The sequence below is a fragment of the Schistocerca nitens genome, chromosome 6 (assembly GCF_023898315.1).
Source record: "Schistocerca nitens isolate TAMUIC-IGC-003100 chromosome 6, iqSchNite1.1, whole genome shotgun sequence".
Taxonomy (NCBI): domain Eukaryota; kingdom Metazoa; phylum Arthropoda; class Insecta; order Orthoptera; family Acrididae; genus Schistocerca; species Schistocerca nitens.
Window position 1 is genome coordinate 343,475,152 of NC_064619.1, and position 24,704 is coordinate 343,499,855.

The window sequence follows — 24,704 nt, forward strand, 5'->3', positions numbered from 1 at the left end:
CTTGTGCCTCCTACATACAAGTACTTTGACATTCTGTTACTACTTGCAAAACACAGGCTGTGTACCGTCTTCCTTATACTCAGTACTGATGCTGTCGAACTGGGCCGACCATCAATGATGATGATGATGATTATTGTATTGTGGGGCACTCAACTGCGCGGTCATCAGCACCCGTACAAAGTCCCAATTTTTTCACTCCAACTTTTTATGCAGTCCAATCTATTCACTTGTACGAATGATGATGATGAGGAGGAGGAGGAGGACGATGACGACGACGACAACACAAATACACAGTCCCCGGGCAGGGGAAAGCCCCAACCCAGCCGGGAATCGAACCCAGAGACACTGAACTCTGTCTTCCTGGAGGATCAGCGCTGCCAACTCTTTCCATTCTCATGTGGGCCAGCACCTTCTTGATGCCGTTTCGCGGTGCTGCACTGGTCAGCGTGCAGGCAATGCTTTAGGACTGCACAAGAACTAAATTTCATTAAAGTCAATATCACAAGACACACGTACTAGAAATGTAAATTTATTACAATCATGGTTTCCTCTTGTGTTTCCTGTAGAAGATATCCAACACTTCTTCTGTGTTGTTTGTTGATGCAATATCTGGATGGATATGCATCCTTACAGATGATATCCAACACTTCCTCAACATTCATTGTTGATGCAATATGTTGATGGATATGCATCAGTGCCAGTTGATATAAATAATCTTCTGTCATCCTGTTGTGAAATATGACTTCAGATGTTGCAGGGCAGAGAAAGGGCTTTCCATAGTGCTGGTTGTTAAAGAAAACGTGCCCAACGACTGACACAGGACTTTTGGTAGCACCATTGTGCTCCAGTCAAAACTACAATACAAGGGAGATTGTCTTTGTACGCTACAGCACTTTACAAAACATGCCCCTTATCTGTATCACTAAAGTTCTGCAACAGAGGTTTTTGTAGATGTCTGATTTTTTGTAGCTGAATTGCAGGAAATCTTAATGACATTTCATTTTACAGATGATTGAGAAAAGGTATGAACACTAACAGGCGGTAATACTCTTCTACAGACTGGGTCTGTGGGTCTGTTCAAAGCATAGCTGCACATTGCTACGTGAACAGAATGTCACCTGTAAGCATTTCTGAAAGGTCTCTGTTGATTAGTAATAATGTCTATTTATCTATATATTCAACTAGCTTTTACCCGCCGCATCATTTGCGTATCTGTAGAAGTGTTACGATGAGTAAGTATCGAAGAAGCACAGCTTCAGAAGTGTGACGCCCCTGCACTCCCCATCACATGAAGTCATGTGTTACAAGTTTAATGTCTTTCTGTGTCTCTCCAGAAATGCAGTTTCAATGCAATTTAAAACAAAAAAAACTAGTTTAATCATAATTGTTGCAACATATATCTGATGAAAGTTTGTTCAGCCTTTTAATGGTAATCTGCTATATAAAGTAGAGGGTTTTCTGGCACAAACATGCTGACTAATTAGAGTGTGGTATGTAATTTGGTGTCGAATTGAAACTTAGATTTCAAAAATGTCTACAAAAAGTGCATGAGAACATTTATTTATCTTCTCGGATTATAACAGTTTTTGTCTTTTGCGTTCCATGTGACAGGTGCAATCAAAAGACATAAATGGTGATTATGGGTAAAATGTAAAAGACAGGGATATGCTCTCGTGGACTTTTGTGTAGATCTTTTTGAGACCTACAATTTAGTACTTTCCAATTTGATGTAGCTCTTATTGCCTGCATAAAGTATAGCAAAATAGTGCTAACAAACTTTTTTTCTCCGTTTATTATTATTATTACTTTACTTTCTCAGACGTTAAGTCTGGTTGAGAATGGAAAGTGACGCGGACCTTGATCAAGCGTCACTTCCTATTAACTGTACGGTATGTGTTATATTGCATTTAGGAACTTTCGGGTAATTGAACATGTATCAATAATTACGGATTTCTGTAGTTGTATATATGTGTTTGGATGTAGCTGTATTGCATTGATGTACTGGTGGATATTGTGTGGTATGACTCCTGTAGTTGATACTATAATTGGTATGATGTCAACTTTATCCTGATGCCACATGTCTTTGACTTCCTCAGCCAGTTGGATGTATTTTTCAATTTTTTCTCCTGTTTTCTTTTGTATATTTGTTGTATTGGGTATGGATATTTCGATTAGTTGTGTTAATTTCTTCTTTTTATTGGTGAGTATGATGTCAGGTTTGTTATGTGGCGTTGTTTTATCTGTTATAATGGTTCTGTTCCAGTATAATTTGTATTCATCATTCTCCAGTACATTTTGTGGTGCATACTTGTATGTAGGAACTTGTTGTTTTAAAAGTTTATGTTGTAAAGCAAGCTGTTGATGTATTATTTTTGTGACATTGTCATGTCTTCTGGGGTATTCTGTATTTGCTAGTATTGTACATCCGCTTGTGATGTGATCTACTGTTTCTATTTGTTGTTTACAAAGTCTGCATTTATCTGTTGTGGTATTGGGATCTTTAATAATATGCTTGCTGTAATACCTGGTGTTTATTGTTTGATCCTGTATTGCAATCATGAATCCTTCTGTCTCACTGTATATATTGCCTTTTCTTAGCCATGTGTTGGATGCGTCTTGATCGATGTGTGGCTTTGTTAGATGATACGGGTGCTTGCCATGAGGTGTTTTCTTTTTCCAATTTACTTTCTTCGTATCTGTTGATGTTATGTGGTCTAAAGGGTTGTAGAGGTGGTTATGAAATTGTAGTGGTGTAGCCGATGTATTTATATGAGTGATTGCTTTGTGTATTTTGCTAGTTTCTGCTCGTTCTATAAAGAATTTTCTTAAATTGTCTACCTGTCCATAATGTAGGTTTTTTATATCGATAAATCCCCTTCCTCCTTCCTTTCTGCTTAATGTGAATCTTTCTGTTGCTGAATGTATGTGATGTATTCTATATTTATGGCATTGTGATCGTGTAAGTGTATTGAGTGCTTCTAGGTCTGTGTTACTCCATTTCACTACTCCAAATGAGTAGGTCAATATTGGTATGGCATAAGTATTTATAGCTTTGGTCTTGTTTCTTGCTGTCAATTCTGTTTTCAGTATTTTTGTTAGTCTTTGTCTATATTTTTCTTTTAGTTCTTCTTTAATATTTGTATTATCTATTCCTATTTTTTGTCTGTATCCTAGATATTTATAGGCATCCGTTTTTTCTATCGCTTCTATGCAGTCGCTGTGGTTATCCAATATGTAATCTTCTTGTTTAGTGTGTTTTCCCTTGACTATGCTATTTTTCTTACATTTGTCTGTTCCAAAAGCCATACTTATATCATTGCTGAATACTTCTGTTATCTTTAGTAATTGGTTGAGTTGTTGATTTGTTGCTGCCAGTAGTTTTAGATCATCCATGTATAGCAAATGTGTGATTTTGTGTGGGTATGTTCCAGTAATATTGTATCCATAATTTGTATTATTTAGCATGTTGGATAGTGGGTTCAGAGCAAGGCAGAACCAGAAAGGACTTAATGAGTCTCCTTGGTATATTCCACGCTTAATCTGTATTGGCTGTGATGTGATATTATTTGAATTTGTTTGGATATTAAGTGTGGTTTTCCAATTTTTCATTACTATGTTTAGGAACTGTATCAATTTAGGATCTACTTTGTATATTTCCAATATTTGTAGTAACCATGAGTGGGGTACACTATCAAAAGCTTTTTGGTAATCAATGTATGCGTAGTGTAGCGACCTTTGTTTAGTTTTAGCTTGATATGTCACCTCTGCATCTATTATCAGTTGCTCTTTACATCCTCGTGCTCCTTTGCAACAGCCTTTTTGTTCTTCATTTATAATTTTGTTCTGTGTTGTATGTGTCATTAATTTCTCTGTTTAATGATTGAAGTTAATATTTTGTATATTGTTGGTAGGCATGTTATGGGGCGATATTTAGCTGGGTTCACTGTGTCTGCTTGATCTTTAGGTTTCAGATAAGTTATTCCATGTGTAAGTGTATCAGGGATTGTGTATGGGTCTGCAATGTAACTGTTAAATAATTTAGTTAGATGTGAATGTGTTGAGGTGAACTTCTTTAACCAGAAATTTGCTATTTTATCATTTCCAGCGGCTTTCCAATTGTGAGTAGAATTAATTGCTTGGGTGACTTCATGTTGCAAAATTATCACTTCAGGCATTTGTGGTATCATCTTGTATGTGTCTGTTTCTGCTTGTATCCACCGTGCATGCCTGTTATGTTGTACCGGGTTAGACCATATGTTGCTCCAGAAGTGTTCCATGTCTGTTATGTTTGGTGGATTGTTTATTTTAATGTGTGTGTTATCTATTGTCTGGTAAAATTTCTTTTGGTTTGTGTTGAATGTTTGGTTTTGTTTCCTTCTATTTTCACTTTTTTTGTATCTTCTGAGTCGTTTGGCTAATGCTTGTAATTTCTGCTTCTTTTCGTCTAATTGCTCTGTCGCTTCTTGTTGTGAGATTTTACCTAACCTTTTTCGTTTTTTTTTCCGAGATTTCATTTCTTATAAATTGTGTTAGCTGTCCGATGTCTTTTCTCAGTTTTTCTATTCTGATCTGTAGCCTGTGTTGCCATGCTGGTTTTGTGGGTTTCTTCTGTGTGTTGGTTGGTTCTGATCTCTGTCTAGTGTGTATATTTAGTGTAGTGAGTGCTCCTATATAAACCAGTAGTTGTAACTCTTCCATAGTTGTGTTTTCATTTATTTTGTTGTGTATGATTGTGTTGATAGTTTTTATTGTTGTTTCGACTTGTGGGTTATTTGGTGGTCTATGCAAGAATGGTCTTATGTCTGTATTTGTGTCTTTGTATTCTATATATGTCAGCTGAAATTTTTCTTCTATATCTAACATGTGTGTCACTTCGTGTTCTATTTGTGCTTGTTCTGGTGGCTGTCTTAAGATTTCGTTTTCCTCTGATTGTTTAATTGGTGCATGTTGTTCTTTGTTTGTTTGCTCTGGGATGTTTGAGTCCATTACTGTATTTTCTTCTTCTTCTGATTGCACATTATTTTGTTCCAGTATTTGTTGTACTTGTTGTTTGATGTTTTCTAATTCTGACTGGGGTATCCTGTTATTTTTGATTATTACACGGATCTGATCAGCTAGTCGTTGTTCTGTTAAAAATTTTAATTCTGGGTATCTGGTAATAAATGTTGTGTATACTTGTGGTCTGTATCCAGTTGTGTTGGTTCCTAGGTTTGTTGCTTGGTAATAACAGAACATGAGGTGTCGATTAACTTCATCTGACCATCTCATCCTCTGTCTTTGTTTTCCTTCTAGGGTGGTTGCAGGAAGCATATCCTGCAAAACACCTCTATTTGGATTTAAATCATTTTCCAGTTGGCTAGCAGTGTCGTTACCATTGTGGGCGGGCATAGGGTTCAAGCGTCGTCCCCGACCATGACGGCGCTTGTCCGAGGCTTCTTTAGTTCTGTCCTGAACCAACTAATCACACTAAAGGGGGGTTAGCCCTATTAGTGGTTTGTTCTTTTCGTCGCTATTATTACTATTATTATTATTATTATTATTATTACTATTATTTTCGATTATTCCCATTTAAGAGAGCGTTTGAACTTGAATTCCTTTATGATGATTGTTTATGTTTTTTGTGAGCCCAAATTTTCTTCATGTGTTCACTGTGTTGTTTCTTTCGCTCCGCTGTCCATTTGCATCCTGGTCTCTTCTGTGTTGTGGTGTCAAATTTATGTTTTTTGATGATGTTCCTGAATTCAGTTCTATTTTCTGCATCGTTTACTGTTATGTGTGCTTGTCTGAGGTCCTCTTCAACTTCTTTTGTCCATTTTGTTTTTCCCCTGCCTGAGTTGATGACTTTAAGAATTCGCTTTGAAATTCTGTTTTCATTCATCCTGTGGATATGTCCGTAGAACTGCATTCTTCTTTTCCTTATTGCATCCGTAATCTTGTCTGTGTGTATATATAATTCTGATGTTGGTCTCTTCTTCCAGATTCCTTGCTCTTGTATCGGGCCAAAAATTTTCCTGAGAATTTTCCTTTCTTGTTTCTCTATTTCTTTGATTTTAGTTTGCCCACCTATTTGTGTTGTTTCAGATACATACAGTGCCTCCGGAAGTACGACAGTGTTGTAGTGCCTCAATTTTGCATTAATGGATATGGACTTTTTGTTATAATAGTTCCACGTGAGTTTATATGCTTTCTGTAGTTTTTTTTATTCTTTCCTCATTGGCCTTTAGGTTGATCCCTGGTGGCTGGATGATTTCTCCCAGGTACTTAAAATGTGGTACTTGTACGATTTTCCCATGGGTTGTCACAATAGGCAATTTGTCTTGTGGCACTCTTTCTATGTACTGGGTTTTCTCATATGAGATTTGCAAGCCAGTTCTTTGTGCAATTTCGTGTAACTTCTCTATGGCGTTAGTGGCTTCTTTTCTATTATTTGTGAGGATTGCAAGGTCATCTGCAAAAGCTAAACACTTCACATTGAATCTATTATCTTTTCTAATGCCAATTTGGATTCCTTTGACTTCTTTTTCCCATGTCCTGATGATTTTTTCAAGAATGATATTAAAGAGTAATGGTGAAAGTCCGTCACCCTGTCGCACTCCAGTTTGGATTACAAATGGTTCCGAGATACCCCCATAAATTTAACCTTGGAGACTGTGTCAGTTAATGTTCCCTGAATGATTGCTCTTGTCTTTCTGTCAATGCTGAATTCTTCCAGCGTCTTGCAGAGCACTACTCTGTCTATTGAGTCATAGGCCTTTTTAAAATCTACAAAACTAACCACTGTGTTTCGGGTGTTTCTCATCTGGAGAATCATTTTCAGATTCTAGATCTGCTCTATGCATGATCATCCCTTGTGAAAACCAGCCTGGTATTCTCCTATTTGTGGGCCAGCTTGTTCTTCTAATCTATTCATGAGAACTTTTGATAGGATTTTATATGTGACCGGTACGAGTGAGATACCCCTGTAATTATTTGGTTCAGTTTTGTCCCCTTTTTTGTGTAGTGGATGGATGAGTGCGCATTTCCATTCAGATGGGATCTGTTCTGTTTCCCAAATGTTTAATATGATTTTGTGAACTTTTCCTGTTAATCTTTCATCATTTAGTTTCCATAGTTCTGCAATAATTCCATCTTCTCCTGGGGCTCTATTGTTTTTCAGTGTCTTGATAATTTCTAATATTTCGTTGATGGTTGGCGGTTTAGCGTCAGGATTTGGTGTAGACATCTCGTAGTGAATGTCCTCTGTAGGTCTTTCGCAGTTGAGAAGTTTGTTGAAATAGTCTGCAAGGATTTGGCAGTCATTCTTCGTGTTAGTTTCTAGTGAACCATCCGGTTTCTTGAAGCAAAGATTGGGTGGCTGGTATCCTGCAATATGTTCTTTAAACGTCTTATAAAAATTCCTGGTGTTGTTCTTCTTAAAGTCTTGTTCTATCTCATCTAGTCACCGTTTGTCATAATTTCTTTTTTCCCTCCGAATAGTTTTCGATGTTTGTTTTCGAATTACTAGAAATTGTTGCCATTTTTCTGATGTTTTGTGACTATTGAAGTTTTTCCAGGCATTGGTCCTTTCTTCTATTGCTTGGTCACATATTCCACCACCTGTGTTTTCTCCTTCTCGGGGGTTGACCCAATTTCATTGTGGATTTGAGGACGTCCATAAGTTCTGTCCAGTTTGTGGTGTTTGTCAGACTAATTTCCTGTAAGATGTTTTCCTTGTTGAGTTTTATGTATTCGGTGTCTGGTCTCAGCACTTTGTTTAGTTTTGGCTTTTTTCTATTGGGTTGTAATCTGGTCTTTATCTGTAGAAGATGGTGGTCTGAGTCAAAAAATCCTCTTCTCGTTTTCACATTCAGAATTTCTGCTGTGTTACTCTTGGAGATGGCCACATGGTCTATCTGGAATTCACCCAACATTGTGTTGGGCGACTTCCAAGTATACAGTTTCTTGTTAGGTTTTTTGAATTGTGTTGACATAATTACGAGGCCGAAATTTTTGCAAAAGCTTATCAATCTTTCCCCATTCTTGTTAGTTCTCTTGTGAGCTGTATGGATTCCGGTGATTTTCCTGTATTTTTTTCTCTTTACCTAATTGTGCGTTAAATTCGCCTAACAAGATTATTACATGGTGTTTGGCAATTTTGTTTGTCATCTCTTCAAGGTCATTCCAGAAGTCATCCAGTTTCTGGCAGTTCTTCTTGTTATAGTTATTTGTGGGTGCGTGTGCGTTGATCAAGGTATATGCTTTGTTGGCCGATTTGACGGAGAGCGTTGATATACGTTCTGAGGCAGACTGGAAGTCAATGACAGAGTCACTGATAGATTTGTGGACTGCAAATGCTGTGCCAAACTGTTTGAATCCTTTCTCATTAGTTTTAACTGCTGGTTTTCCTTTGTAGATCCTGTAGTTGTCTGTATCAAAATGGTTTTCGTCCGTAAATCGTGTTTCCTGGATTGCGAGGATTTTTATCTGGAATTTTTGCAGCACGTCTGTAAGTTGTTTGATCTTGCCCAGTTTGAAAAGAGTATTAGTATTAAGAGTACCGATGAAATGTCTTTGTTTCGTGTGTAATAATTTGGACGTCGTCTGGTTCTCAACCTTAGGCGTAACATGATGCTCCTGGTCCCCCGGAATCCGATGACCAGGTAAAGCCAGCCTTGCGACTGGTGCCCGGGGTAGTGGATTCATTCCTTGTGTTATCATCATGTTTGGTTTTCAAGTTGAAAACTAACTTGGTGGTGGTCCTTCCGAGGAAAGATCACGAGGAATATGACTTGATTGTTGAGATCAAGAAGGTTGCTGCAGCCGCACCATCTAGGCGAACAGACACTGACCCCTAACCGCTGGATGCCAGGCAGACGTTAGTGGATTTTGGTTGATAGTTTTGATCTCTCCATGCAATCCTTTTGATTGATAATGCGCCTTCTCACCCCAGCACTGAGGAGATATATAATGGAGAAATTGAGGGGAAGTTTTTGCCACCGAATGTTACACCACTTTTACAGCCGATAGACAAGGCCGTACTACAAACATTAAAACTGATTTACAGAAAACAATTTTTAAGAATGCTGATCCATGATGGTAGCATTCCTTTAGTAGACAAAAAAAAAGTGAAGGGTGTTGTTTATTGGGCCGCTGAGGCATTGCAGAATATTTCAGAAAATACTCTGAGAAAATCGTGGAGAAAACTGTGGACATCCCTTGAATTTCAGGACAACCTAGTTGAAAATGAAGAGTAAAATCTATTACAAATGATACAGACAATCCCAGGATGTGAAGAACCTAGTGAAGGAGAAATAGACGGATGGATGGCAGTGGATGGGGCATGTGTGGAGAACCTTACTGATGCTGATTTAGTTGCTGCTGTGAGTCAAGACCAGGAAGAAGTGGACTGCTGTGACAGAAGTGACAATGAGCCTGAAAGCGACAAAGGAGAGCTGGTGCCACACAGTGATGCAGCAGAAGCCCTTGACCTCATGCTACACTATTTGGAGCAACAGTCCACAGCTACACATGCTGATTTTATGTTTATGAGACGGTGGCACAACTAAGTCTGTTAGACTGTCTTCGTTACGCCAAAAACCAATGAGCTTTTGTCATCTAAAAAGTAGGGATAAAATATACGCTGTATTTGTGTATTTTAGTAAGTTTGACGACAGCTTTTCTATCATTGTTATGCCTAACATTTTTCATGTTCGGATTAACCGAACATTCGGATTACCAGGGTTCGGATTAAAGGGACTCTGCTGTAGTTTATATTCTTCATCAAGGTTGAAGCTATCTCCATATCATGCTTCATCAAATTTGATTCAGTGTTTCTGCCATGAGGAGGTGGCAGAATTACCTTCACATTTATGATATTGGTACCTTTTGGATTACTCACTGTGCCTTTCAGCAAGAACTGGAGTGCTGTATCATCACTGAAATATGCTGGTTCATGATAAAAATGCTGAACAGGACACAAGATACTATTTTCCAACTACGGAACTTTGGCCAAATGCCAAGATGCATAGAGAAACAAAAAAATGGTTCAAATGGCTCTGAGCACTATGGGACTCAACTGCTGTGGTCATAAGTCCCCTAGAACTTAGAACTACTTAAACCTAACTAACCTAAGGACAGCACACAACACCCAGCCATCACGAGGCAGAGAAAATCCCTGACCCCGCCGGGAATCGAACCCGGGCGTGGGAAGCGAGAACGCTACCGCACGACCACGAGATGCGGGCTATAGAGAAACAAATGTACTGGCTGTAAGGAGCCTGAAGATGATGGAAAATCGAAAAGTGTACCTCCAAATAAAGCTATGTGTAGAAATTGGTGGCTGTACTGTTCATTACTAACTAGGAAAAGACTCCAGAGACATCCGATATTTACTGAAAATGTCTGAATGTGTGAACCTGGAACAGCCCTAAAAATTTACAGATTTTTCACAAAGTAAAAGATTTAACTTTACTTGCGAGTAAAACCTACACAATAGTTCATTTTTCTGCTACTCAATCAAGAAACAATAGGTTGTCATGTTTTGTTGAACTTTTATCATAAATTCTCACAAAAAAGAAACAAAAAAACAATTAAATGAAGGTTTAAAGCACAAGTCACACTTATGTTCCATTAATTCCAGGCTTTCTGCTTTTTTTAAACTATTAGTTATATGTTGACCATAAGTAAAACCGAGAATAACTAGACGTAATACACACAGCATATAGCCATAACATGTAACTACAAAAAATTTAAGCAAATGATGATAAAATTCTGTGTACCTGAATAATATAATACCAATATAAGAAAAAGAATAGATTTAAAAACAAAGATGGAGTGACTTACCAAACGAAAGTGCTGGCAGGTCGATAGATACCCAAACAAACACAAACATACACACAAAATTCAAGCTTTCGCAACCAACGGTTGCTTCGTCAGGAAAGAGGGAAGGAGAGGGAAAGACGAAAGGATGTGGGTTTTAAGGGAGAGGGTAAGGAGTCATTCCAATCCCGGGAGCGGAAAGACTTACCTTAGGGGGAAAAAAGGACGGGTATACACTCGCTCGCGCGCGCGCGTACGCACGCACGCACGCACGCACGCACACGCACACACACGCGCACACACACACACACACACATATACAGACACAAGCAGACATATTCAAAGCCGCTACACACCATAAAGATGACATGTTGAGCTGCAGACAGGCACAATGAAAAGATTGTTCCACATTTAGCTTTTGGCCATAGCCTCCCTCAGAACACACACACACACACACACACACACACACACACACACACACACACACAAACATTCACACAAGCAAGCACACCTCATGCACACACATCTGCCATCTCAGCTTGACAATGGCAGTTGTAGTGAAATAGGCTTATTGCAGCAAAGAAATACAAGTGAAGCAACCGACTTATGTATTATTACAAGACTTTTATATCATGCTGTGGGCCCAGATAAAGTTAAATGGTATATTAATTGTTGTTGCATTTTATAATTCTGTCATTTTTATCCACAATCCCTCATAAAATTTTAGTACTGACACTATAGATCTTGCTATTGTGCAACCAAATCAGTACTTCTTCACACTACTGTGTAATGCTCAAATTAGGAAGATCGTACATCATTTATAAAAAACAAAAACCTCAGCCTCAAATTGTGATAAGCACTTTATGGATAGGGTAGTTGTTGAATAGAAACAGCCATTAGAGAGCAGTTCTGGGGCACACTAGTTGTATTAGGCTGCTCAGGTATTATGTGGGACTGTGCCTGATTCAACATATGTTATCAGTTACCCTAATTGCTTGTGTGACACCTACGAATTTTTCTCCCATGATTCGCAGCAGGAAGGTTATACTGCTGGTGGAAACTAACATACACCCTACAAAGAGGATGCAAATAAGAAATACACCTGACAAATGTTCTGCATAGCAAGTTTTAATTAATAGTAACAGAACACAGTTTCGCTGTGTTTTTGAATGGAAAAAAATCAGGCACTCTCACTTTCAAGTGTCACACTCTGACACCCAAAAGGTCTTATGGTGGAAAAGCTGGCACATTAAAATCTGTGAAATGTTTAAGAAATGCGTCTTAACTGATATAAATAACCATTTCCCTATAGGCTGCAAAACTCCAAGCAGTAAAATAACTTGGAAAGTATCCTACAGTAAAAGCTTCATAATTCCCTCTACTATAGCATGGGTCTTATCATGTAAGCCATCACGGATTACTAAAAGAAGAATTAAAAGGTGAATGGACAAAACGACAGTTGGTTGATATCCAAAATCTTACGAATAGCATAAGTGATGAATTGGTGAAAACAGCAGCATTTATTTTTAAATTCACTGAAACAGTGCTGCTGGATCATATAACAATGGGATATATTAGCCTCAAAGTGAAGTCATAAATTCCAACTGGGATGTGCTGCTTCAGATGGGGCCCATCTTCCACATATACAACAGTTATGTAAAAGAGAGACCAATGCAGTGAAACTGCCCTATGTTCATCTCCAGTGTACAAGATGCCAGATGTGAGCAAGATTAGTTGGTGAAATTTGTGGGGTCATATATGTTCGACTGTGCAGACAGTGTACATGAGCAGTATAGTGATGACGATACTTGTGTAACGAGTGAAAGTGATATTGAAACAGGTGTCTAGCATCATCCTTGTCAAACAGGGAGCCACAAATCCTGTCTCCAGTGACACGTAATAAAGGACAATCATTGTCCAAGGAGCAGGTAGTAAACATATTTACGTACATGGAAGATCATTTTGTATATGTCCACAGAAATATGGCCAGTAGTGCATAAGAAAAACTACAGATATTCAAAGACGGACAGGCACACTTGTGTCAAAAACTAGATTGTGCACATCAAATTGAGTGCAACATGGATTACACTGATTTCAAGGGAAGCAGTTGATGGTTGCTTAACTTCGAACAGTGCTGCAGAATGGGAAGACATAAGATACTGAAATTTCAAAGAAAGCATCAACTTGACGATGCACAACAAACTGCAGGATTGGCCCTAAAATTTGTATATGAGATAAACAAACTTATCCAATGATTCAGTAAGGAATTTGCTTTCAACTCCAACCAATTGGGATTTGAAGAGGAAATGCATATGAAAGGAACCTGGAAGTTGGAGGTACCAAGAGAGTTGTACGAAGATCAGTGAACATCAATGGCTTAACACATTATGCCAATTGTTGATTGGCCAGAAAGCTATTTATTGTGCTGCTAAAAGTTGGAGGTGCTCAACCCCTTACGATTTTTTTTCATGTTTAGTATACCTTAAAAAATGATACTTTTACTAAAGCAAAAAAAAAATTGAACCCGTGCAAGCATCACTATTGGTACCTCATTTGCTGCGGATCTTAGTTTGCAAGTCAGGAAGCGTGAAACGGTGATGTCTAACACAGTAGGTAAAAAGTGTCGATGCACACCCTGACTTTGGGGTAGTGAAATTTCAGATGTGTACTTTCCTCAAAACCTGCATTTCTCACCCCAGAAAACTTATAAAAGCTATATGCAGTAGTATGAAGTCAAGAAGCTAACAAATACAGGTCAAAATCACCTGACCATATGATGGCTATTTTTGTCAAAACTGTGGGTTATGCAGTTTCCCTGAAGAAATCATCCTGTCCCTATTTTGCCCACAATAAGTTCTTCACCTTCACAAAACTGAAAAGAAAGAAAAATAATACTTTTTAGTGAATGCAGCATTTTTTCCTTCACTTAGACTGTTATTTATTTATTTTCACTGATTTTGGCTTATGAAACTGTTGTCTAGTGAATATTTTTAAATTTAGCAAATTTCTAAATTGACAGCAACTTCACAGTTGTTGTCTCAATTCATATTGGTTTACTACATTCTATCATAAAACATTACAATTTACACCAAAAGAATGATCTCAATGGAGGTGAGAACTAAAGAATGTATAGTCACCCTCCTTAGAGACACATAAAGCACCTTTCTTCTCATCTTCACCACTGGCTTCCAAACAGTCACTATAGTAGTGTACATACTATATAAACATTACCTGCACTTACCCCTAATGACACATTACGTGAAGAGACTCTCACTAAACTCATTGTGCAGCTGCTCTGCCCATCCTGACTTTTTGCAGGTGTAAATGTACGTTATGTGGTGTTTTATTCCCTTCAGCCTGCTCTCAGTTCAAACTTTTCAGAAGTTTTAAAACTTCTGTACATGCTAGATGTACTTGAGAGCACAAACCTTAGTGCTGCCACTAATCATTCTGTGTCATAGATCTCTTAGTATGTTCTACCATCATAAATGTTGCACTCCAGGGATCTGGGTGCAACTAGTAGAATGACAAGTGCCTGAAAGTAACGTAATTCACCATGCTGCTGATGCATCGGTACAAAAGTCTTCAGAATAGCTTGGAAACAAACACACCACTCAGAAGAGGTTAAGGTGCAGTTTACAAGACTACCTAGGTCTTCCAGAACGTTTACTGAATCTAAGTAAAAGGCAAGAATTTTAAAAACAAAGCAGAAGAGATTATTGTTACCATTCGATTTTTGCTCGATTTGCTTTACTTTTATCCCAGTACCAATTACTACGCTTTGCATTATTTCTGCCTGTGTTCCTTCTACTTTGGATTTCTGAGTACGTTATGGGAAAGCAAGGAAGGCTTTCTCCCAGCCGCCACCAGTTTTTAGTCAAATCATCAACCATTCTGCTCATAGTCCACACATATCAACTCATTGACTGTACTCAAAAAGATGGCTATGCAAAGTTTTCTTCAAATTCAACCTATATATTTGAAAATATTTGTGTTTTTTCAGTGTATTGCAGCTAGGAAATGGTATTAGAGAGGTGTCATTAAACAATAATGCGTGTTTCATATACAGCAAGCATTCAGTGTGTCCATTTAGTAACATATTAGATGTACCAAATTTCTCTTTTTTTAAAATTAAGACTGTTGAGTTCCTCCTTTTTGTTTTATTATTACAGCTGACTGTAATTTTTCAGGCTACCTACGACAATGTGACATAATACCTTATGGCAGGGATGTGGATATTGGAATATTTATCACAGATTACAATGAAAAGATTGTAACGGAATTTCTGTCCCACGGTTTTACTCTCAAGCATTGGTTTGGAAAGATTAATGACAGTCTTGAAATATCATTTAAAACTGGAGATATCAAATTAGATATTTTCTTTTTCTACGAAGAAGAGTATTGGGTTTGGAATGGTGGGACACAAGCAAAAACTGGAAAGAAGTTCAAGTGAGTTAAGCAGTTAAAATAAATTTTCTGTTGGTGGCTATTTGTGAGTTTCATGCCTCCTTGCTTTTCCACCTGTTTAATTACTTTCTTAGTTTTATTTTCTTGTTGGCAAATTGATGACAAATACTCATTGTTGTCTTCACTAATTTTTTAATTAATGACTAACAAGTCGCCTATTGTGTTACACTAACTTGTAAAGCCTCTATTTACAGAGTATCATTCCACTGATATTGCTAAATGCATTACAGTGAATATCATGGTGGTTTCTTCAGTGAGAATATGGCAATGTTCCTTTCACACCATTTTCCCCTGCATTTGCTCTCACAGACAACCCATTGAGTGCGAGGCCCCACATTTTGTCTACCATGCAACCACACTGTTGGCTGCTGCTGTCAACAGGAGGCAGAACTGGAGGTATGCAATGCCGAGCACAGCATGAGGCTTGGAGCTTAGTTGAGATTCTTAGTCAACGATTAACTCACGAGAGTGCTAGAGTACTAGTGGAGTTGATACAAAGCAGAGCAATGACAACGATAAACAAGGCAAACATTGTATTATATCTACAACAATAGTTGCCGAAATTGACATTTCAATAGAAAGGAACCCAAGGTATTTCGCAGAGTGAGAAAGAAGTAGCAGATGAAATATTAGTGTTTCTGCAAGGTGGGTCGGTGAAATGTGTGATGTATACGCTCGACTGTGCGGATGATGTACATCAGGAGTTCAATGATGATGATACTTGCATAACAAGTGAAAATGATATTGAAGCAGGTGTCTAGCTGTGTAATTCATAATCCTTGCCAGACAGAGAGCCACAAATTCTGTCTCCAGTGAAACATAGTAAAGGACAATCGCTGTCCAAGGAGTGTGCACTAAATGTATTTACGTACATTGAAGATCGTTCCCAGCATTGTAAAAAAGAAAAACAATTCTGAACAAATTTCGAATATGTCCACAGCAATGTGGCCACTAGTTCATAAGAAAAACTACAGATAGTCAAAGGTGGACAAAGGCGCACTTGCGGCAAAAATGGTTTCTGCACATTTCAGGGATGCTCGATACATTTTAGAGGATGTGCATGATAGTAACCTAATGCATTATGCACATCAAATTGAGTGCAACATAGATTACAGTGATTCCAAGGGAAGCAATGGATGGTTGCTTAACTTCTAAAAGCACTACAGAATTGGAAGACGTAAAATACTGACATTTCAAACAACGCATCAATTTGACACACAGGGAACTGCAGGATTGGCCCCAAAATTTGTATATGAGATAAACAAACTTATCCCATCATTCAGTAAAGAATTTGTTTTCAACTCCGACCAATTGGGATTTGAAGAGCAAAGGCATATGAAAGGAACCTGGAAATTAGAGGTACCAAGAGAGTTGTATGAAGATCAACTAACATCGATAACTTAACACGTTAGTATAAAATTATGCCGACTGTTAATCTCAATGGTAAAATGGCTGGAAAGATTTTTATTGTGCTGTAAAAAATTAGAGGTGCTCTATCCTCTACAATTTTTACTCGTGCAGTATCTTACAAGGGAAATAGGGCACGTGACAGCAAGCAAGTGTGGGAAATGGCCATAAGAGGACTACAACTATGGTATGAGCTCTGCTTTTGACCAATAGCTGGCAAAAATTACTTGCTTTTGGCTGTTTCTTGATCTGTGTCTAAAAATCATACTCTTGTAGAACAAACTATCCCTCCTGAAAGTGTGTGACATTGCAGTTCATACCACCTGGAACCACTGGACAAATTCAGCCTCTTTTTTTTCCCATGCCTGTAAAATATATTATCACAGTATATGCACCATGCCTTAATAGATAGCTGGTTTCATGCTAAGCTCCACAGCAAACTGTTTCACATTTGGTTGCATCCCATCATACCAGTAAGCATTCTTTAAGGGTGGATACTTAGCTGAATGTCCTGTATGGTTTGTAACTCTCATGTATTTCACTTTCAGTCTTTATGGTGTGAACATTTTTGATCACTCTGATGCATCATTTTTCATTTGGTGTTCGTGGTGCAAGTTAATTGTTATTTTTGAACATTTGTGGATGGTCAGTGATATCTATTTTGTGAAGTGTAATACATACTTCACATGGAATGTTGATATCTGCATCTCCCAGACACTCTTTTTCTGTTGCCTTCTTGATGTGTAAGGTTTGTCATTAGCAGCTAACATTTTTCTGGTTATAATTATTAACACAAGACTTTCAAATGAGCCGTACTAAAGATTGAACTTCTGACCTCCCACTCAAGGGGTTCCTTGTCGGTCTCTAATGACCTTAAAGTCAAAGGAATATTAAGTAACCCATTTCCCTTTACTTCCAATTCATATGATGTCAGTGATGTGCTTTTACAGATACGTAGATACTGCAATGGTCATGAAATTTTGGCCCATCACTCAGTAAAAGAATAAGTGATATCTTGTTTTGTGTTTCAGATATATTTTTCCACGGTTTACTCTCTGCTGGACAGAATTTCTGGAACTTAAAGTTCGTGTACCTTGTGAAACGGAAACATATATTGAAGCCAACTATGGTAAGAACTGGCACATTCCTGTAGTTCATTGGGACTGGAAGAGCAGCCCTCCAAATGTTAGGGAGAATGGTGTGTGGCCAGTACAGGAGTGGCAGCATGTGATTCAGGTGTATGATTAAACGTCTCCAAGTGGGCCAAGTAGAACTAAATGTCTGAAAGGCAGTATTGTTGTTTTCTGAAGGTGCTAATTTGAGAAGTTATGTCTATTCAATAAAAGCCATTATGCTTTTCTGGAAAAAGAATAAAAAAGAACCACAAGAAATGTAAATTTGTAACTGAGGTATGTAACAATGGAAAGTGAAGCTTGAAATATCGACAGTATTATGAAAAGGTCAGACTGCTACTAACTCTAAATATTACATGTTGAGTTGCAGACAGGCACAGCTTTTTATGGTCAGTAGCAGTCTATCCTTTGCATAATATTGTTGACCAAGGTAGTCATATTACTTACCCATATTACTTTTTGCCACACAGCAAATTTATCCCATGTTTTTCACTATGTAATAAATATTCAAAAACCCTCCCATCATAACTGGTAGTGGTAATCCGCATCAAGAAGTGAATTCAGTCCGCTGGTGATGGCCAGATTGCTAGATTCTAATTCACATAGCTATTACGTAATGCTTTTTCATCACCATGACTTTTACTGAATACATCTGCTGGACACCAGTTCCTTAAGATTATGTATATTTACACAATGAAAATGAGTGCATGGGCTTTTTTTGCTTGGCATATTTGTGCTGAAAATTGTTCTGTCATTTGTTTCTAATTTAGTCTGTGTATTCAATTTTGTTAAAAACAGTTAACTACCCCTCTCCATCTGTGGTATGCGTGTATGGGGTGGGGGGACTGTTTCATACAGGTATCTAAGTACTGTTAAACTATGTGCCATAATGAATTTTCCACTCTCAGCAGCACTGCAAATTCTCAAGCATTTGAGGCAAAGAAAATATTAGTTTGCCTTCGTTTGCCTTATCTGTGTCAATATGAGAGGTGTAAGTGACATCATTCCAAAATGATAATATCGTATGATGGGTATCTTTTTTCTGAACGTAATAAGAATTATTTAAAAAACAAAAATACCCACCTTTAAAATAAGTATTGTGTTAGGCTACATCCTACTAAATCTGTCTCAATTGGGCATCATTTGAAGTGTTATTGTTCCAGTTTGTCATATCAGTAGTGGATGATTTTCAGCAACAAGAAGAAACTTTGCTATCCCCAACTGCATATTTTCTGTATTACTGTATGATATAATTTCAGATACATTTAGATTGTGAGAAGCAAATGAAATAGCCCAAGAGTGAGTGTTATTTCCAATTTTTCCTGTGCAAAGACTAACCGTCTATGTGTTTTAGAAGCTTTTGCCTTGATTCTGTTATTCCAGTATCTCTCTCTCTCTTAAGCCTCAATGCTGCAGGTATGTCATAAATTGGAACATTGCTTGACAACATGATGCTTTTCAGCAATCTAAGGTGGACTACTCTTCATACAAATATGAAAAGAGGTTGGTCAGTTACTCACAGTATTCTTTTATTTGCTCTTTGAGGTAGGATGCAGCTGGAATGTACCAAATGCCTTAATTTAATGGCTTCTGTGACTTTCAGATCTGATGACTAGAAACTATGCTTATATTTTTATGTCACGTGTAGGTAACAATCAGCAATATGACATAACTCCATTACTTCATCTCTTAAAGTACTATTAAGTAATGCGGGTTAGAGCACGAAATTGTTCATATAGCTTGAAATACTGCCCATGAAATGGCCCTTCAAAAAATAACTGTTTATTGACCTAATATTTATGGGGCCCACAGAGGAGGTGCTCACTTCTACATACATGCCCACCAAAATCTAAAAAAGTCATCAAGTCTTGAAACAGCAATGCTTTTTGTTAACAAAATACAGTGACAGGAATCTTCTTTTGAGTGAAAAAGTTAATCAAAATTCATTGAACTTAAATCTTCGAATAGATTAACGCTTTGCCAGTCACATATAATTTGTATAGCTACTAATCAGTACATGAATGTCCAGTTTTCAGCTGTACCACATTACTTGAAATGAAATGTTCGATGTCCAAACTTTGAGTCATCAAAGAGAAAAGCTGTCTATACCAAATCAAACTCCCCCATGACCTTGAATGACTGAAGTCCAGTGACTGTGTGACATCTTTCTAGGTCTAACACCAATGTGAATATTTTTAAGTTGCACAAACTAAAAGAATTTCTATAACTCCAATAACCAAACATCTCCTAGCACTTCTTACTTCCCCATATTGCATCACAACACTCACTGGCATGAATGTCAGTCATCCCGAGTTGATGACTGTTTTCAGTGCTTTCAAAATTACATTTCACTTCACCATGTAAAAGTTTTTCAGTTTACATAGATGTTAAATAAATAATATGATGAATCTTTCCAGCAAGCATCTTGTTATGTGCTTATAAATTCTCTGCAACTATTATTTATTCTGTAGTCTTTAAAGTATTGAAATCATTCTTTGCAGCATAAAGTTGTTACATTCTCATGTGCTGAGGAAGGGTAAAGAATCGTTTATATGGTGGGTGTTATTGGAAGTATGTGCTGAGCTGTGGGTGATTCAAATTGTGATCACATTTTTTGATTCAGCTTAAGACTTTTTCTTTCTTTCCTCCTCCTCCTCCTTAAAACCAGACTGAGGTGCATCATTTGTCACTGCATCTCAGCCAGCTTGTCTTTGGATCTACTCTGTCATGATACATTTGTTTTCTTTCTTTTACTTGTAATTAGCATTTATGATAATTTTTTATTGAAATTGCAGGTAAAATATGAAAAATGTATAATAATATCATAGTAAATATTAATTCATAATTTTTGATAGTAGATCAGTTTTCTACATTGAATTACACTTCTTTTGACCCATCTTGCAGTTCTGTGCAGTGAATACAATGAAAGTTATTAATTTTTGTACTTTGTATTAACTTGTATGTATTCATCACTCTTTAGCTGCTAAACTAATTATGCTATGAGCTTCATCATGGGCTGATTGGCTTCATCTTGACGGGACCTTTAATTTGATATGCTGAACTCTTATGTAGTAATGGTATATCGTGCACATTCTATTGTGTGTCTATACTCTAAAAGCCATCCAGTTTTTATACTGCCCCATCTTTTAACTGGGAGTGCAGCTCTCTTCAGCAAATCCTGCATTTTGCACACAGTGCCTGACAGATGCGTCATTACGAGTTATCTAGAATATCACCTGCAGAGAGATTTCTAAACCATAGTTCTTTCTCTCTCTCTCTCTCTCTCTCTCTCTCTCTCTCTCTCTCTCTCTCTCTCTCTCTCTCGCTCACTTCAGTCAACTTGGACATGAGAGAACACTGCTACCTTCATTTTAATACAGCTATGGTGATCGGCATGATGATTGATACTATTACCACTAAAACTGTGAATGAGTTTTTTGATTGGCTTCTTGATCCACTTGAAGAACTTCATGTGCTGTATTTTTCTGTGTGTCTGCTAATGAAAGGAAATTGTATGCTCCCAAAAGATATGGGTTTCACACTGGGATGGTGGCTGTAGTTTTTATAAAAGCAACCTCGCTGTTATTTCTGCTAATTGTGCAACTTCGATTTTCATTATAGAGATCTCATCACAGGTGATGGTTTTCGCCCATGTCATGTGGGGGCAGTGACGGTGTGGCCATGATATGTCATTATTAATCTGTGGTCTCTGAGCATCCTCACTATTGTGGTTGCCCAGCTTTTGGTATTTCTTCTTCCTTCCACAGTGCTTAACAAATGCCTCTCTTTTTTATTTTTGTTCTTATTCTCCTAAAGTTTAATTGCATGACATTGATTGAAGCTTTGTAGCCTTATGTGCTGAAGGGAGTGTAAAACATGAGATGTAATTACCATTACAAGGGTTGAGCTTAATGAAGAAGTTCTTTCACATAATGATTTATCATTTTGTTCTGTTCATCAATCAGTATGGATTGTAAAAGAAGACAAAACCTCTGTCTTATTATATGTAAAGGAGGGTTTAAATGGCTCTAACCACTATCGGACTTAACATCTGAGGTCATCAGTCCCCTAGACTTGGAACTACTTAAACCTAACTAACCTAAGGACGTCACACACATCCATGCCCAAGGCAAGATTCAAACCTGCAACCGTAGCAGCAGCATGGTTCCGGATTGAAGCGCCTAGAACTGCTCGGCCACAGCAGCTGGCTGTAAAGGAGTGCTTTGCAGGAAGACTCACGTGTAAAACTTGCAAGAAGTCAACACTATCATCTGATGATGGGCTCAGGCCTGAAACTAGTAATGTTGTAATAAAATCATTTCAAAAAACCTTTCGCTAGTTGCAGTATTTTCTACAGTGTAATGATTTATCACCCAGACCTTCCCTCTGCCACCACCTGGCTCCTCTTCTCTCCTCCCCCCCCCCCCTGTCTCATCTCTCGGGCAAATGGGGAGCTGCAAAATAAAAAAGAACACCTTGCTACTTTTGTAACAAATTGTGTATACTTTAGCCATAAAAAATCTCTGGTATAACACCATGGCGTTTAAAATGGCATTTTTTCCTAAACTCAAGATATTTTTATACATATTGTTACAAAATAAAGGTTTATTTTTAAGGAAATTTGTAGTTGTCATGTTACCTGTTTACAATATATCAGAAGCCATCCATATTACAATATTACATGCCTAATTATTATAATGATTGATATCATGCTCATTGATGCTTATATTTAGGTGACAATCATTTTCTTCTATTTATTAAGCCAAAATATGCCCACTCAAACTTCTTTTTATTACAAGAACCTTATAATTTGAAGATAAAAGTCCTCTCACTACTCACGCCTATAGAGAACAACCAATGAAAACTGACTGAAAATTTCGTATACAAATACTTTGGAATGCATTAATTAGAACATTGACAAAAATTATATTGTGTGCTGCTTGTTTGCGGATATTTTTAAGTAGTGTTGTTCCTTGTCCAGAATATCAATGTATCACTGGCATGACACAAAGGTGATAACGTATGAGAGAACCCTGTAAAATTGTCTAGAGATGGCAGTGAACGAAGCTTTTGCAGCTGTACTGGTTCAGGAGGAGAAGCAGCCATTTTAAGTGGTATCTGAAGGTCATTTAATTATGTATACAGATTTCATTGTGCTCAGTGACAGCCCTATGGTTGTAATGTGTGCTCAGTAAAATGCAAACAAATTATGAGCAGTCACAGAGCATGCAAAAATCTGTAGTGAGTTTTGCATACTGTGTTATGTACAAAAAAATTTCAGCCATTCTGTGTGCCTTTCAAATGTAATACGTCTCTTTGTATACTCTTTTTGTATACTCTTTTTGTTTATTTTATGCAGATAGTGTTGTTTTTCAGAAGAAATGTTGTAACTTCCAGCCTAACTGCTGAGTTTAATTTAAAAAATAGGTGAGTGAACTTTCAAGCTTGGTGCATTAAACAGCAACATATTGTATGTAATACTTGAATGTTTACATATTGGAAATAAAGCACCATGATTTTAACAGTATCTCTTCTGTATATATATGCCCGATTTTTCCATGGTTAAAAGTTTGCCCAAGGCCTTCCAGTATCAAATCATTGCATGCCTTATCTATGATATGAAGATTAATTCAGGTGTAATAGTTTAATGAATATCTAGATTGAGTACAGTTTATGGCAGACAAAATTCAGAAGTCAACACATTTTTATTACAGTGCAAGTAAGAAGGAAAACCAACAAAAGTAAAGAAATAAAAGAAAACAAGAAAGAATCACCCATCCATTTTCTACATAGCTTGCCTCTATTGTTGTAAATACCTCTTTTCGATTTTGATAATCGCTATTGTCATAATTCCACAGAAATCGTGTACAACACAAAATAATGTACATCAGTTACTGAAGGTTTCTGTGTGTATTCTATTCATATAGCCAGACTTCTGTGGTTAAGTGGAGGAAGTTCAGACACATCATATACATTAGGGATGGCCATGGCGTGCCAAAGTGCACGCGTGCCGTCCAGGACTCGGTCTGCCTTGCTACTACTCGGCTTTCCTCGGTCTTTTGCGGCATGGCGTGACATTAGACTAGCTGTGCAATGCGTCATCTTTTCATCCGGCATAGGATGTGTTGATTCGTAGTGGCAGCCATGTTTATTCCTCGCTATTTGTTAGCTATTCGTAGGAAGTTTATAAGTACTGTACAGTGGTTGTTGCAATGGAACGCACACTCACAAAGAGGCGAGGTAGTGACACAACACCACGAGCCTTCAGAGCTGAATGGGAATTGCAATATTTTTTCAAAGAGAAGATGAAAATTCTCAATGTCTATTATGCAGTCACATACTCGCCGGGCACCGCAAATTTGCAAAAGAATGGCATTATAACACTACACACAAAGAACTTAATGATTTAGTTGGGGCTGATAGACCAAACAAGTTGGCAGAATTAAGAAGACGTAGTGTTATGCAGCGAGATGGACCAAACGTGTGTACATCTTACAAATCTTTGTGTTTCTGATGTTTGTATTCGTACATATTTGTCGTTAGAATTCGAATTTAGAGTTCACTCAATTTTTGTTTCCTTTTCTTAGCGTTCAACTGAACCTGTCTTTAAGAGCAAGCTACAAAATAGCACTCAAAATTGCAAGAGCGAATAAGCCTTTCAGTGATGGTGATTTCATCGAGTATATTGTTGAGGTGGCGGAACTGGAAGTAAAGAAGTTCAGCGAAATTAGTCTTTCCAGACAGACAATAGCGGATGTCTACAGGCAGTTAATTGACAGTGCCTGCAAGTTTATTGCATTCTCGATTGCTTTGGACAAGTCGACCGACATTTCGGACACAGCACAACCAGTGATTTATGTTCGTGGAGTTGACACAAATTTGCACGTGGAGGAAGAACTG

At 37.6% G+C, this 24,704-nt stretch overlaps 1 protein-coding gene across 1 annotated transcript in view; it reads left to right on the forward strand.

Annotated features, from left to right (window-relative positions):
* The window catches only part of LOC126262794 (ribitol-5-phosphate transferase FKTN-like), a 119,482-nt gene extending 96,177 nt beyond the window's left edge, over positions 1 to 23,305 (forward strand). Inside the window, exons 4-5 of the mRNA XM_049959616.1 lie at positions 14,988 to 15,246; positions 17,703 to 23,305. Of these exons, the coding sequence (XP_049815573.1) occupies positions 14,988 to 15,246; positions 17,703 to 17,919 (476 nt within the window). The 3' untranslated portion in view covers positions 17,920 to 23,305. The remainder of the gene's footprint in view (positions 1 to 14,987; positions 15,247 to 17,702) is intronic.
* The last annotated feature ends 1,399 nt before the right edge of the window (positions 23,306 to 24,704 follow it).